This window comes from Pongo abelii, chromosome 2, assembly GCF_028885655.2.
Source record: "Pongo abelii isolate AG06213 chromosome 2, NHGRI_mPonAbe1-v2.0_pri, whole genome shotgun sequence".
Taxonomy (NCBI): domain Eukaryota; kingdom Metazoa; phylum Chordata; class Mammalia; order Primates; family Hominidae; genus Pongo; species Pongo abelii.
This window is the reverse complement of record NC_085928.1, coordinates 99,523,712-99,539,297: the sequence shown is the minus strand read 5'-3', so window position 1 is coordinate 99,539,297 and position 15,586 is coordinate 99,523,712. Positions and strand designations below refer to the sequence as shown.

The following is a 15,586-nucleotide window of genomic DNA, read 5'->3' as shown; positions in this document are numbered from 1 at the left end:
GGAGTGTATAAACCCACAGCACACCACAACTTTTTTCTTTACCCTTCTTTTGGAAAAATGACTTGAGGATGTATTCAGTTATACAGAGAATCCTACAATCTGTGGTGTGGGCCAGGAAGGAACCCAATGCTGCCTGTCCAGACCGCTCATGAAGTAAATGAGGAAATAGATCTAGCAAGGCAGAGCCTGGTTGGCAATGCCTGACAAGGTGGCTTTGAAGAAGAAAACATCTCCCCGGTGTGTTGAGGAAGAGATGTGACCTCATCTGGGGCCTCATGATGAGAAGTGCCCAGGATGTTTTTTTGCGTATCCAGGGGTCACTGAGACAATCACTCATAGACAGACATCTATACCAGGCATGTGGGAATGTGAGTTTCAAATCTGTTCTTCTAGCAGATATATTTTTCTCTTGAAGGCCATCAGCTTGGGTGATTAACACGGTGGTGGGGGGTGTTGATTCAAGGATTCAAGGCAGTTACCCCAATTATGTTTCCCTGGCATCAACTCTGGGCATATCCTAGTAATAAGGTAGCTTGTTTAACAAGGGAAGTACCAGTCACAGGTTAGAGGACTTCACACATATACGTATGGGGAAGATGCTTTCTCTGCCCTCATAGAGTTTGTGACCTAGCAGGATAGAAAGGCATTACATGAAAAAATTACATAGTCACTAGAGTTGTGCTCAGAACTATGGAAAAAAAGCGCAGGGAAATGTTTTGCCATTTCCTATTTATAACAAATGCTGCTATTTGGTTATAATATTCTTTTTTTTTTTTTTTGAGACAGGATCTCACTGTTGCCCAGGCTGGAGTGCAGTGGCATTATCAGGGCTCACAGCAGCCTCAACCTCCTGGGCTCAGCTGATTCCCCCCACCTCAGCCTCCCGAGTAGCTGGGACTACAGGCATGTGCCACCATTCCCAGCTAATTTTTTTGTATTTTTTGTAGAGATGGAGTTTCACTATGTTGCCCAGGTTGGTCTCAAACTCCTGGACTCAAGCAATCTGCCCAACTTGACTTCCCAAAGTTCTGGGATTACAGGTGTCAGCCACCGCACCTGGCCAGTTATAAAATCCTTTCCAGTGAAACTCAGGCATGACTTCAGAATCCTTCTCAACATAGCCCTTCATCCAGCTATTGCTAATTAGTCAGAGCTGGTTCTCAAGGTAAAACCTAGCAGCCATCCAAGACCTGGCCTTTCCCCAGCCCTCTCTCCATCATTCCACTTTACAGACAAGCACACTGGCCAGAGGCTGGAAGGCATGTGCCTCAAGACTTGAGCCAGAGGCCAAAGCGGAGCAGGTATCTGGCTGGTCTGGCCCCTAGGTCAAGGCCCTGCATGCATGTCATGAATGCTGGGTGACGATGTGTTGGGGAGCCAGCTCCCAGCAGCAGCATCTGTGGCCACAGAGGATCTGATCTAAATGTGTACTATTCTACCCTGAGACTCCTTCAGAGAGGTCCAGCCTGGTGAGGGCATCACAAGCTGTAATTTACATTATTTAAAAGCTCCAGTAGGAAAGTTGCTCTTTGTTCTCCTAAGTTATTTCTTGAGGAAAATATATGTTTTGTGGGGAGGTTGAGGGCAGTCTTAAACTGAGGACATCACCACAAAGGCCTGGTCTGTCATTTTCCTTCCCAGGATTTCTTCCCATATGCTTAAATGGATGAGTCAAAAAGAGGTGTTTCCTGCTCAACAAAGATAAAATAGAGAGAGAGAGAGAGGGCAGCTCTCCTATCAGAGAGGCCTGCAAAGTCCAGCAGTTTGTGGAGGGCTTCACTTTGGTATTTATTTTGCAGTCCATCAAACATTTGTCATACTCATGGCCCCTTGCTTTCACAGGACATAGCTGTGATTTGACACAAACGCTTTCCTAAGAAAATATACATTTTTCATTCCACAATGTTCATGTATCCAAGGTTTCTTTCCTGTTGTGTGAAAAGATGTTTAATATTTGTGAAACTTTTTTAAAAGTGATTCCTCATTTTAAACTCAGTTTCTCATCTCGTGGTCTATTTTTTTCTGAACTCTTGAAAAGCACTGGAGGAGCTTATGAGCTTCCTTTCTGAATAGTTCCAGCCATAACTAGGAGGAACGAATCAGGAAAACATCCTCGTATTTCCGTCTTCTTAAATTGGGAGACCTGTATAAGATAAAAGTGTTGGAAATTGAGTGTTGGAGAAGTTGGAATCTGCTTTTCATAGACATTCTCAATACCATTTTGGAGACATCTCTGAGATCCAAAACATCTTGTTTGTTCGGTTCTACTCTTTGTGGGCTGCATCCACAGGGGCAGGCGTTTAGGACAAGTTTAAGAGAGCCCTGGTCTTCATTTATCAGAAGAGAAAGCATTCTTCCCAGAATAAAAAGAATGGGAAAGTCCGATGATTCAAGTGGAGACCTTAAGATGTCTGATTTAGTTGCTTTGCATATTCTAGCACTTCTGATGTCATAAGCTCTAGAGAGACAGAGAGCAGGTCTACTGTCACAATTCCCAAGTGTTTGGGGTCTTTATTTATGTGTGAATTGAGTTGAATTAGTATGTTCTAAAGTCAGGCAGCACAGTCCTATGATTCTTTATCTATGGGACATTGTATAATTACTTAACCTTTAAGTTCCATTTTAGTGTTCCTCTGTAAAATAGGGATACCTAGCATTGGGTTGCTGTGATTTAATGGGATAATGCAAAGACGTAACACAGTGCCTGGTGACAAGTTCACACTTGATGTTAGTCCCTATGATGAGAAGTAAATCTTGGTAATGATGTAATTCTTAGATTGGGTATTTAACACATGGATCATGTTAATTCCATTCCAGATTAGAAAAATGCTTTTCAAAAACACTGCATGATATAATGGCAGTCATAATACTGTGGCATTAAACCATAGCCTAATACTCTCAACACAGAAATACAGACAAATATGTCTCGTAAATGTTCATCTTTTTCCACATACCTATTAATTTCAGTACCTCGCCTGTGCCATTGGGAAAGCTGTTATGTCTTATTTTATGGATTGTCTGACTGCCTTTTCCTTGTTCTTAGAACATCAGCTTTACTTTAAATGCACAAATCCTTGTGCATATTTCCTTAACCACCAATAAAGGGAACAGTTAATGTGCTACAAAGCAAGAAAAATTGACTTTAAAAACAAGCATTTTTCTGACAGTCTTACCTTTATATACAGCAGGGTTTCTCAACTTTGGCACTATAGATATATGGGCTGGGCAGTTTGTTTTTGTGGGGGACTGTCCTGTGCATTGTAAGATGTACCACAGTATCCCTTGGCCTCTACCCTCTAGAGGCCAACGGCTCTCGCTCCCTTCCCTTTCACCCCCTAGTTTTGACAACCCCAAATGTCTCCAGATGGCCCTCATCCAGTTGAAAACTGCTGGTCAAAGGAAGAAGGAACTGGGTCATGGAATTGTGCCCTTCGGATCACTGGACAGAAGAGCCTCGGTTCCAGCTTTATAGGAGCTTACCAACTGCTTTGGATGTGGTGATTCCCAAAACACATGCTGGAAAGCTCGTAGAGTATCTGTTGATACCACAAATTCAGAAAGCAGGTCAAATAATCAGCACTGTAGCTTTGTTTTGAAAAATAACTTGCTTTACCTCTATTTCACTTGTCTCCCCATTTTGGTTTCTCCATTTGCAAATGGCAACAAAATGAAGCTTTACCATTAATCTTAATTACTTATATAATGATCAACTTTTTTCTTTTTTGTTTTGTTTTGTTTTCCCCCTTCAGCTCCCTCAGGCACAAAAGGTAAATTCTCTTCTGTCACATTCCAGTCACCCCCAGAACTCACGAGTCATGCATGCCTCCATGGTGTTGTACATTTGGCACTGTTCATGACCAGTGAAATGGTTTTTTTCCACAGCTTCAGAAACCTGAAGTTGGGCAGGAACAGAGAGGCCAGCAGACTCGGTTGTCCACTGCTCCTTTGCTGAGTTAGTCCCCCCAAAGGACCCTATGGTGGCCAGTGATTGGGAGGTGAACCATGCCCAACTGTTTCTCTAAGAATTATCAAATAATAGGTCAAGAATAAGTTTGGCACATTCCTTCCAATGTAGCATTCCAGGCCTTCTCTGAGATAATTTTTAGGGAGACAAATAATGTGAATAATTAGTAAGGCGTGGTAACCAAGTTTAAATTTGGGGCTCTTAAGCCAAATCGCTGAAAACTCTTCTTGGATTTTATTAATTGTAAAAATCAGCAGCTCCTTTGCTGGCCTTATCATCCCAGAGACCATTAGAGCAGATTTCTTGCCAATGGCCAGACCCTTTCACTGGTCCTCATTGTCTGAGATGATCTAGTTCCACCATCCAGAATGTTCCCTGTCCAGAAAGACTCCATGTGATTGCAGTGATGGCTTTGCTGTGTCACCTTCATAGCATGTCATTGTATCCTAAGGACATTTATGGCAGAAAATATGTCACTCAGTGCCTGCTGCATTGTTCTTGTGTGTTTCACAAACATAAGCAAGACTTCTGGAAGACACAGCAATTTCTGGGGGCCAGATGTTGTGTTTCAAGAGTTAAGGTAGGGTACCACCCTGAAATTTAAACAGCATCTCCTAAGCTCTCCAGTTTAGAGCAGAGATGATTTGGTTCCTTCTCATTGAGAGAGAGCACAACTGCTCTACTAAAGACAGTCTGTTCAGACCATATGGACAACCAGAGGCCTAGAAATCATTACACAATTACTCAAATATATTTGAGGTATTTAAACAAGGCAAGGCATGCTAGTGTGTGACTTGGCTTGTGGTAATGTTTGATTACACTTCAATGCCATCACAAAAGGACTGAACACTTCATTAAAAGTTAAAGTATTCAAGGCTCACAACAGCTTCCAGGGTAAATAAGTGGTCAGAATTCCAGATTGTTTGGAAGGCTCAATGTCTTTGATAGGACATGCTTTCTTAATTACCTACATTTGAATTTTTTTGGTAGAGAGACTTCACAAATTCTGTGCCTAAAAATGGACCAGCTTCCACTTATTGACATTTATTCATCAAATTTCCACTGATCCATATACAAAGTATTCCTGTTACAGAAGATAATTCATGAATTGGAGGTGCCATCAGCCATAGAATTTTATTTTATTTTATTTTTTGAGACAGAGTCTCGCTGTGTCACCCAGGCTGGAGGGCAATGGTGCAATCTTGGCTCACTGCAACCTCCACCTCCTGGGTTCTATCGATTCTCCTGCCTCAGCCTCCTGAATAGCTGGAACTACAGACATGTGCCACCGCACTTGGCTTATTTTTGTATTTTTAGTAGAGACAGGGTTTCACCATGTTGGCCAGGCTGATCTTGAATTCCTGACCTCAGGTGATCTGCCCGCCTCGGCCTCAAAATGCTGGGATTACAGATGTAAGCCACCGTGCCCAGCCAGCCATAGAATTGTAAAACAAAGTTCAAAACAAAGCAACACAGAATACAGAAGAACAAATGTTGCTGGGCTATATAATTCTGCAGTAGCACTTACTTCATTGCATTCACTTCTTCTATCATCATATATTGACTCACATCACATGCCCTGCAAAGTGGAGCATGTTATTGTGGTCATACAAAGTCCATAGTCAAGACAAGTGCCTCAGCTGGCTACCTAATTTTTTTTCCCTGTCTCCGAATGATGTCAGACATCCCAAGGGACTTGTTCTATAGCCCTATGTGAAAAGGAATAGCTTTGCCTTCTGTTCCTATCAGGCTAGAAATTGTCTTTTTTCTGTTAAAATAGAGAAAGGCACTTACCTTACAAAATATTAAGAGATCTATGCGACATGGTTTCAGAACCCTTTGGGGGTAGTTTGTGGGAAATTCAGCTCTTCGAAGAAGGGGTTTGAACATAAACCTCAGGTATCTAGGCTGGAGGGTAAGAGGAGTTGAGGGAGAGGTGCACCACAGATTGAAGGCATCCTCCCAAAGGCTGCAAGTCTCCACCTGGTAATGTATTAGCATCCCTGCCCCCAACTTTCCTTCCCACCCCTTCCCCAGTATTACCTCAGTGACACTTGCAGAGGCCTTTGCCAGAAGAATGAGGTTGTTGCAAGTGTAGCTTTCCTTAGATTTACTGTCTTGCTGCTTGACCAGCAAAGGAATGTGGTGGTTCCATTTTAGCCTTCATCCATTTGTTACCATGGGTAAGTTACTTAACCTCTCTAAGCCTACATGTTTTTATTTATTTAAGGAGAATGATAAACTAACTTTCCACTTTTGTTTTGAAAGTTACTTCTCTTACCTGTTCCTCGCACAGAGCCTGGCATATGGTAGACCCTTAAAATATAGAGTTCTCATTACCACTTGGCTTGACTTGACCCCTGGTGCTTCAGAGCACATCAAGAGAGCAGTCATATTTGCGGGGTGGTCTGGGACCTCTACCCAGTGTTTTGTGATTCTGACTCAAGCCTAATGAATAACTGAGAGAGGGCAAAAGAGGCCAGCAGGTATGGGTGCTCCCCCCATTTCATTAGAAACTCTGTGGTTGGGCCAGGCGTGGTGGCTCATGCCTGTAATCCTAGCACTTTGGGAGGCCGAGGCAGGTGGATCACGAGGTCAGGAGATCGAGACCATCCTGGCCAACATGGTGAAACCCCGTCTCTACTAAAAATACAAAAATTAGCCGAGCGTGGTGGTGCACACCTATAGTCCCAGCTACTCGAGAGGCTGAGGCAGAAGTGCTTGAACCTTGGAGGTGGAGGTTGCAGTGAGCTGAGATCACGCCACTGCACTCCAGCCTGGTGACAGGATGAGACTCCACCTCAAAAAAAAAAAAAAAAAAAAAAAAACCTCTGTGCTTGAACTGACTGCACCTTCTTCATGTAGTCAGAAAGAAATGGAGATTGGTCTTGAAACCCCAACAAAGCAAAAACTTGTCAGGATAATTGTTTTGAGAGGTTTCTTCCTAATGCCTTTGATATTACCCAAGATTTCACTCATCTGTGGCCATGATTCTAATGAGCTCTTTCCAAACCCCTGAGTTTGTTGTTCCAGGGGTGAAAGAGAGGCACCCCCAGCCGCTACAGCTTTGGCCTACTTTTCACATGAGGTCATGAGTGCATACATTGGACCATATGGTGTCTGCATTTGTGCTGTGTTTTTGTTGGAATCTGCCTTTGTATCATCTGCAACTATTTTCTCTATAAATATTTTAAATAGTTATGTCTCTGTAAACAGACTTATTTTAATCTCTTGGCTGATCTGCAACTAAAAATGTCCCATTTGGGTGTCCCTCTTATGTGTAGCAGCCGTTAATGACTATTGTCTGTAAGTTATGGTTTTCATGATTCTAATATTTTGAGGGTCTTCCAAAACTTCTCTTCTAGTCCTTTATGACAATGTTTTAGAACAACAGTTTGAAAAAAAATATTATTTTTTCTATGATTCTTAAGCATCTCCAAGATAATTCCTAGACTCTATAAATTTCAAGCCTTGATGTAAAATTGGAGTGGCACTAACTGGTGATGAACCTGATAAATATTAAGTATTCTTAGCAAATATGGAGGTAGTGTCCTGAAGTTTTGGCTAAAAAATATGTAGCAGTAAAGATGCAGCACTTTTAAGGCATCACCAGTTCATTCTTCTGGGTGGAAATTGGACCAGTTTCTCTGGTGGATTGATTGTCCCTGAATTCAACAATGAAGAGAGGTCTATGTGTAGGAAAGGTCTGCCTTTTAAAAATTCTTCTGTACTTCTACAAAAATGTCTGAGAGATCTGATTTTGTGATAATAACATAGCAGAATTACCCAAAGCCATTTACAAATATGTGTTCAATAGTAATATTATTGAACAAAATAGTCCATTTTTCTAGCTGCATTTTTCTTCACGTAGGTTCTGTCTATAGGAGCTAAACATCAATTATTCACTGCAGGATTAATTTAATCAATGTAGGTTTAATCAACGTAGAGTGAGCCTCGAGTGTTTAAAGTCAAAAATACTCCTCAGGGAATTCCAAACGTGGCTATTTACGTGAATGAACGTGTCCAGACCCTGGTACCCTTTCCCTTCATCTTCTGCTGCATCCACACAACTTTGGAATTTGCCAAAGACCATTTCTTAAAGGTTTCCTAGGTGCTCTATGTCTCTCCTGACACCGTATTAGTTAATATCAGCCTGAGAATTCTGAGTAGGCATAAGCATTTTTCACAAAACCATAGTTAAAGCAAACCACATCTCTAATCCTGTTTGGAACAGCAATTGATGCATTCAGGGCTGCGCAGTATGGCAAAATGATCCCTGTTTAATAGCCCGACTGCGTGTTTTGTTTCCTGTTAGGAATAGCTTAACTTGCCTCCTTGAACAAACACAGCAGGGTTCAAGATCTGTTGTTCTATGCCTGCTGTGATATTCTGTGCTGCTTAACTTGTATGAGGACTCAGGAGTGCATAAATTAGCTTCTTAAATGGAGGTCGATTTTTGGTCTCTCTTTCAGGATGGAGCTGTTTTATTAATTTCTCCCCCTGAGTGCAAATGGCATCCTGAATCTATTTGCATTTTCTTTGTTTCCTTGTTTATATAATATTTTGGAGGAATAAATGGAAGCCTTCATTTTTTAGCCTTTCTCTCTCTTTCTTTCTTTCTTTTCTCTCTCTCTTTCTTTTTCTTTCTTTCTTTCTTTCTTTCTTTTTTCTTTCTTTCTTTCTTTCTTTCCTTTCTTTCTTTCTTTCTTCTCTCTTTCTTCTCTCTCTTTCTTCTCTCTCTCTCTTTCTTCTCTCTCTCTCTTTCTCATTCCTTAGGTACAAATTTGTACAAGTAGAATTTGGCCTAGCTCTTATCTCAGGGTAATCAGATTTCAGCAATTGCGAGGCATCATTTATCATTCTTTGCCTCATTTAACATCTGTACTTCTAACAGTTGAATTAACTGTCATTGAAAATAAAAAATTGAAAGTTTGCAAAGCTGCTGTTTTTGTAGAACTGCAGGTCTAGTGATTTTAGTGTTTCATTACAGTTATATAACCATCTAAATTGATGCAAATGAAGTGCAAAACTGAGAACTGATAACTATTTACATTTGGTTCTGGTTTATGACTCATTTGCTTTTACCTGTACTTTGCTTTGCATGTAAACTATTATGTCTTATTTTGAAAACCCTATTTTTCTCCTTATCATTTACTATTTTATAGTAACATGTAAGGTACTTTTTATATGCATTCCCAAGCTGGCGCTGTTAAGATTGATATACTCACAGTCTGAAAAATGATAGCAGCACAATGGACTACAGTTTAAATTATTGGATCTATTTTGTGAATAAGGCCATGGCGCTAGAAACCAGAGAGCAAGTCTAGTCACTTCAGCTTTTCCTGTAGCCAGTGTGAGAGGCTCTGTGGAAATCTGAGTGATGGCATATTGCTCAACCCTAACAATGGTTATATAACTAAGTATTTTGTTCTCTGCCATAGTTCTGTGTGAGTGTGTCTGTGGCAGCCCAGACAGGCTGCTCTGCTGCTGAGGAAGGAGGTGAACTTTGCAAGCGTACCCATGTGAGTCTTGGCTGACCCTTTTTCCATGGCCCTGTCCAACTTTGCACTTGAGGCCTAAAATAAATGAATGCAAGACCCTCAGATTCAAAGCGCATGGCTTCCTAATGGCAGGATAGCCAGCAGGGCAGCACATAGGCACTCCAGCTGAAGCTACGTGTGGGTTCTTGGGGGTCATGGAGCTCTGTTTGGAAGCAAGATGCTATTTGCATTTCTTTTTTCTTTTCTTTTTTTTTTTTTTTCTTTTTTTTTGAGACCGAGATTAGTTCTTGTTGCCCGTGCTGGAGTGCAATTGCGTGATCTCGGCTCACTGCAACCTCTGCCTCCTGAGTTCAAGCGATTCTCTTGCCTCAGCCTCCCGAGTAGCTGGGATTACAGGCACCTGCCACCACACCCAGATAATTTTTGTATTTTTAGTAGAGACAGAGTTTCACCATGTTGGCCAGGCTGGTCTTGAACTCCTAACCTCAGGTGATGCACCTGCCCCAGCCTCCCAAAGTGCTGGGATTCCAGGTAAGAGCCACTGTGCCCGGCCTGCTATTTGCATTTCTTATTGAAAAGAAATAATCTGTTCATATCAAACAACCTCATTGTGTCTATTTGTGTGTAAGGGGAAAAATCAGGGTTTACTCCATTTTCAGATTTATTTGAACATTTGACATGTTCATGTACTATTTTTATGCTTTATATACTATTTTTCCTGATTATTCAGGAAAACAAAGTAAAAACAAAATATTCCATTTATTATTAACTTTTTTAAAAGCTTTTTTTAGCTTTTATACTTTTATGCATGAAAATTGATAAAAGCCTTCAATAAAACATTACCACTACATACCAGTAACTTTCACACTTTCAGCCTTTGACTCAACAACCCTCTTTTGCAGAATCTAGCCTAAATTGGTCAGTGACTTGCAATTTTATTTATAATGAGGAAAAGAAGAGCCAAAATACCTGAAATGAGAAAGTGGTTGAAAAAGTCACTGAACTTCCAAAAGACAGAAAATTAAGAAGCCATAAACAAAATCATGGTTCAAAAGGAGATTTAATAATGTAAGAAAATACATTATTTTAAAATCAGAGTATAACATTTTATGTACATTATGCTCCTGTTGTGTGTGTGTGCGTGTGTGTGTACAAACATGTACAAAACTGTATTGGAAAGAAATACATAGACATATTTAATAGTGGCTATTTCCTAGTGGTAGGAGAACAAATATTTATTTTGTTTTCTTAATACGTTTTTGCCTATTTCAAATTCTGTATTATGAGCATACATTATTTTTGTAAGTAAATGATTATATTTGTAGTATTGAACTAATTGTATTACTCATAAATACACTACATGAAATAGACTGCCAAGAGTTAACCTAACAATAGTCTGCTAAGCCCAACTCTCCCAAGAAATAAACAAATGAAAAAGTGAGAAACCCAAACCCTGTTGTAAAAATACACATGCATAACATGCATTGATTCTTGGTACAGACAGCTATAATCAGAAGGAGAAAGGTTTATAAATAGTGGGTTGTCTTACGTGGGACAAGTCTAAAAGTACCTTTGTTTATCAGTAATCCTTATTTTCTACCAAAGGCGATCTACCAATCTTTAATCAAAGACTCAGTCCATGTCAGATGCTTAGAGCGACATTGATCTGAGCATGGGAAATCCACAAAAAATGGCAGGTGTGTGGTTAAACCATGGAGTTCACCCACCCAACCTAAGCCTCAATCGGTAGGTGTTGCCTGTCCTCCTCACACCTCTGGTTGGGGGAAGGGCTACCTTGGCTTAAAAATGGAAAAAATGAAGCGGGTGAGAATGACCTCTGCCCAACTTGCTATTTGGAGAGTGTTGTACCAAGTTGTGTAACCTCTGGTATTGCATTCATCATTGCAGAAGGGACACATTCCACTCCTACAGGTGAGTCAAAGGAGCCCGTCGCTCTTAAGACTAACTTGAGTCAGCTGGATATGGAATGGAGGCCCCAACTGCCAGTCCTCACTGGTAACCTTGGACCCAGGATACCATCGTCCTGAGCCTCACTTTTTCTTGTTTTAATGGGGTACAGACACGTCCCTTATGGGATTTTCCTGAGAGTACAGGATCAGCACCTGCTCAGGGCCCATCCACACCACGTGCTCAATTAGAGGTAATGTTGGCCATGGCAGGGACAGTAATATTACTAATGATGCTAGCAGCATTACACCTTGTTTCATACAGACACTTTTTGATAAAGTAAAAGCAGAAATGGTTTCTTTAAAAAATAGGCACAAAGAACTTGGTGTTTATCAAGTTGAAAACCAAAAGTTCATTTTACAGTTCCTTACATCTCAATGCTTTCTGGTTTCAGACTTAATTTTTAGTGTCTTGGAAATCCAGTGTCTTCTTTCAAAAATTCTCATTTATTTAAATATGTGAATGTTTTCTATTTATTTAAATCAAGCACAGTTATAAAATATGACTCTTTTAAGGTGCTAAAACAATACAAACTCTACTCACAACATTGCTACAATGAAACTGCCTTTTCTTTTGAATGTTAAGGAAACATCTGAGTAAAAACAATGAAATTTTAAAAGTTGTTTTCATCTCAGTTGTTCTTACATCCCCGAAGATATAAAAACACCCTTCTTCCTTCCACATAGAAGGGAAGGCAGAGGATCGAGGAAAGTTATTTCATAAAGCCCTCTGAATTGGGATACCATGATATTAATGTCAGCATCACCAGTATTTAGCCTGGGTGGTCTTGAAGGGGACATCACAGGACACTCAATGTTCTGTTTCCTTGCTTATAGATACAATTCTGTAGGTAATTTTTATTGATACAAAGTTGATCTTGAACTTAATGAGTTGGGTTTTCATTTTGGGGTCTCTTCCGTATTTCTTGGTAGATTTAGAGCACCTGTATCCATCACTTGACACACTGGATGTTTCCTGAAATCAACAATGTATGAATCTACACTTTATGGCCAAGGCCTTGGAAGAGGCCAGCTAAAGAACAAGTTAAAGGACAACTGCCAGTGTCTTAATGAGATAAAGAATTAAGCAACCCAGGAAATAAACATATTTTATTTTCTAATTGCATTAGAGAAAGATGACACAAGAACACTGAGGTAAATCAGATTCAATACAATTTAGTTACTAATTTGAAAACCAAATCTATGTAAAATATAATAAATCAAGTCTGTATCAAATCAATGTCAAATCATCATCAGTGATTTTAATCTGACTTTATTTGTTCTCATAGGAAGGGATTTCCTGTGTGGAGGATATACTAGATTAATGTGATGAGTTACTCAAGAGAAAACACACATACCACACGTGCATATGCATAGCTTTTCTTTACTTTTTGGCAAAATTTTTTTGATACAATACAAATCGAATTTTCTGACAAAATTTGTCTACCTGTATTGTTTGTGCGCGTTAAAACTAAAAAATTAATTATTTTAATGAAGCAACTGCCTTTTGGTTTTTCTTAGTAAATTGAGCCACATATTTAATGGTCTCGTCATGTTCAGCTGCCTGATGTGTTTTCCAGTCATGTTACTCACTGGTCACATCCCCAATTAATGGATATATATCCATTACAAACCCAAATGTAGCCCACTTCCATGAGAACTGAAGGAATGGCTCTGGATGCGCTGCCAGACATCTCATGCCAAAGGATTCAACTGAAATGACCCTCTTGGGTAAACTGGAGCAGTTGTGCAATCCTGTACATCAGTGCTACCAAGAAGTTCAAAAACAAAAAGTTAGATGTTTATCCCTTCAAATTAACTAGAGGATTTTGGAAAACCCAACCAAGTTTCATGAAGTAGAAAATGTCAAGCAAAGACTAATGCCATGGTATGGATTTTCTTTTTCCAGAAATGACTCACGAAATTGAACCACTTGCTGAATCATGAGCCCTGTGTGCTTGGATGGGACCCATCCATATTTGCCCAGGCCTGGAACACATTAGACGATTTATAGGCTGGGTACTTCTGAAGCATCTGTCCCTTCTTCCCAGACTCCCTTCCTCTATAACAACTTCCTTCCCAGTGTGCATCCTTCCTAATCTTTAATATTTATGATCATAATTAATTATAATTAACCACCCCCACCCCCACCAACTGCTTTCATATTATTTAACTGTCAAGACCAAGATATTTGATCATGGGATAAAGGAAACATGTCTTCCTATTTTATTTATGCAATTCAGGAGATAGATGAAGTTCAAATCTTTGGATTTCAAAGAAGCATAAGAATTTTTCTGGCCTCGTCTGGAATGGTCTTTATGAGATTAATTGCACTTGTCAGATGTCCCAGGCACTGTGCTAGGCACTTTATGTCTATAATTCATTTAATGCCCCCAAGAACTCTAAGGACTTTTCCTATTTGAAGGATGATTTGCTTGATTGCAACCTCCTTTGCTAGACTTCAAACTCCTGAGGGCTAAACGTGGCATTTGTCTTTGCACCCCAAAACAAGAGTCTGAGGGTGGAGTGGTTACTACACAGGCTCTGGCATCAGGTAGACCAAGACTCAGATCTCTACTCTGCTGTTTTCTGTACCTGAAGCAAGGTACTTTGCCTTTTTAACTCCTTCACTTGTGAAATGTGCGTAGGCACTTGCAAGGTCTTTGTCAGGGTTCAATTTAAGGCTACGTAGATGCAAAACATTCACAGCAATGTTTGGTAACAAGTACAAATGATATTTGGCAATGGATATGGAAAGGTAGGCGTGTGGATAGATAGACACAAGGAAGGATGGAAAGATAGATCAATAAAAATGACTCAGCAAGTTTGAGTAGCCTTCTCTAGCATGTTAATGCAGGTCTGTTTGCTTCTGTTTGCTTGTTACTTTTTGTCTTCTCTGTGCTGCTAAGCACATTGCAGTGTTCAACTAAGCTGTGTTTTTTTTAAGTCCTTTTCTTTTATCCCTGTGACATCAACTGAACGTTGTGCACCAGCTTCTCAGCACTTCCTTACAGTCTCAGTCCAACCACATTGATACAGGCAAAATACACAAAGATAATTCAGTGAAGGAGCCATGAGCAAGGAGAGGCTGTATAATGTGAAAGAGGGAGCACTAGCCCCAGAGTCTTACCTGAATTCTGGTACTAATTTTCTCTGCCTTCTTTACTCCCTGGGCCTCATTTATGAAATAAATTAAAGGATAGTGTTGGAATAAATTCATTTAAGGACCATTTGCTGGGCATGTCTTGTGTACCAGGCTCTGTGCTAAATGCCGTGGATGAAAAGAGGAATCTTTCCCAGCTTCTGCCCTTGGAGTTCACAGGCTTTACACAATTCCCAGCATTTCTTCCAGCCACAGTGTTCAGTGACTTTGCTTCATTAACAGTTTGCACAAATTTTGGTCCTAGATGGTATCTTTGGTTGTAGAATAAATATGATTATCTTTGTAATGAAGTTTGAGAACATCTGGTTCTCATTTCCACTTAGTTAGGGAAGGTTTTATGGAGGAAGCAGCATTTCAGGGGGTCTTTAAACAAGGAGAAGGTTTTGTCCCAGGGCCCCAAAGCTCTGACAGTTGCCTGTGTTTTCAGGGCATCTATTTGGAGGTGTCTAAACCACGTTTGTGAAAATATGAACATTTGCTCACCATGGGGGGTCAATTGTGTGTCATGGCTCATCATAAATATTGACCAAAATCCAATGCCTCATGATAATTTTCATTGTCATTAGTCCTGGGCATTCTTGAAATAAGCGGGTTATACCCAAATAAACCAACAAAGTGGTTTCCAAGACAGCTTTCAGATATGTTAATCAGTGATAGTCTCATGACCATGGCTTTATTTATATATGTTCATGGTCAAAGGCAGTATCCTCCCTCTATCTAGAAGTTTACTCATAAAACATATTCCTTTCTTAATGACATATCCTAGAATCACTGGAACAAAAGGACAGAATATCAAAATGTTCCCGAATAATAACAATTTTATTAGAAGAGGACTGTTTCTAGATTCTCATATAGATGTTCCAAGATTGTCCAGCATTATATTCACAAAGTTGTCTTCAGTTTGTTAAGAAGAGAAAGAGAACAAAAAAATTCAACAATTTAGCTCATACAAGATGCAGTTAAAGTTCAAAGAGGGAAATCTGTTTACTTT

The 15,586-nt window shown here is 40.0% G+C and overlaps 1 protein-coding gene across 1 annotated transcript in view; it reads left to right on the top strand.

Annotated features, from left to right (window-relative positions):
- Positions 1-15,586, top strand: part of CACNA2D3 (calcium voltage-gated channel auxiliary subunit alpha2delta 3) — a 939,714-nt gene that overhangs the window by 682,949 nt on the left and 241,179 nt on the right. Inside the window, 1 exon segment of the mRNA XM_054552049.2 lies at positions 3,750-3,767. Coding sequence (XP_054408024.1) covers positions 3,750-3,767 — 18 coding nt within the window.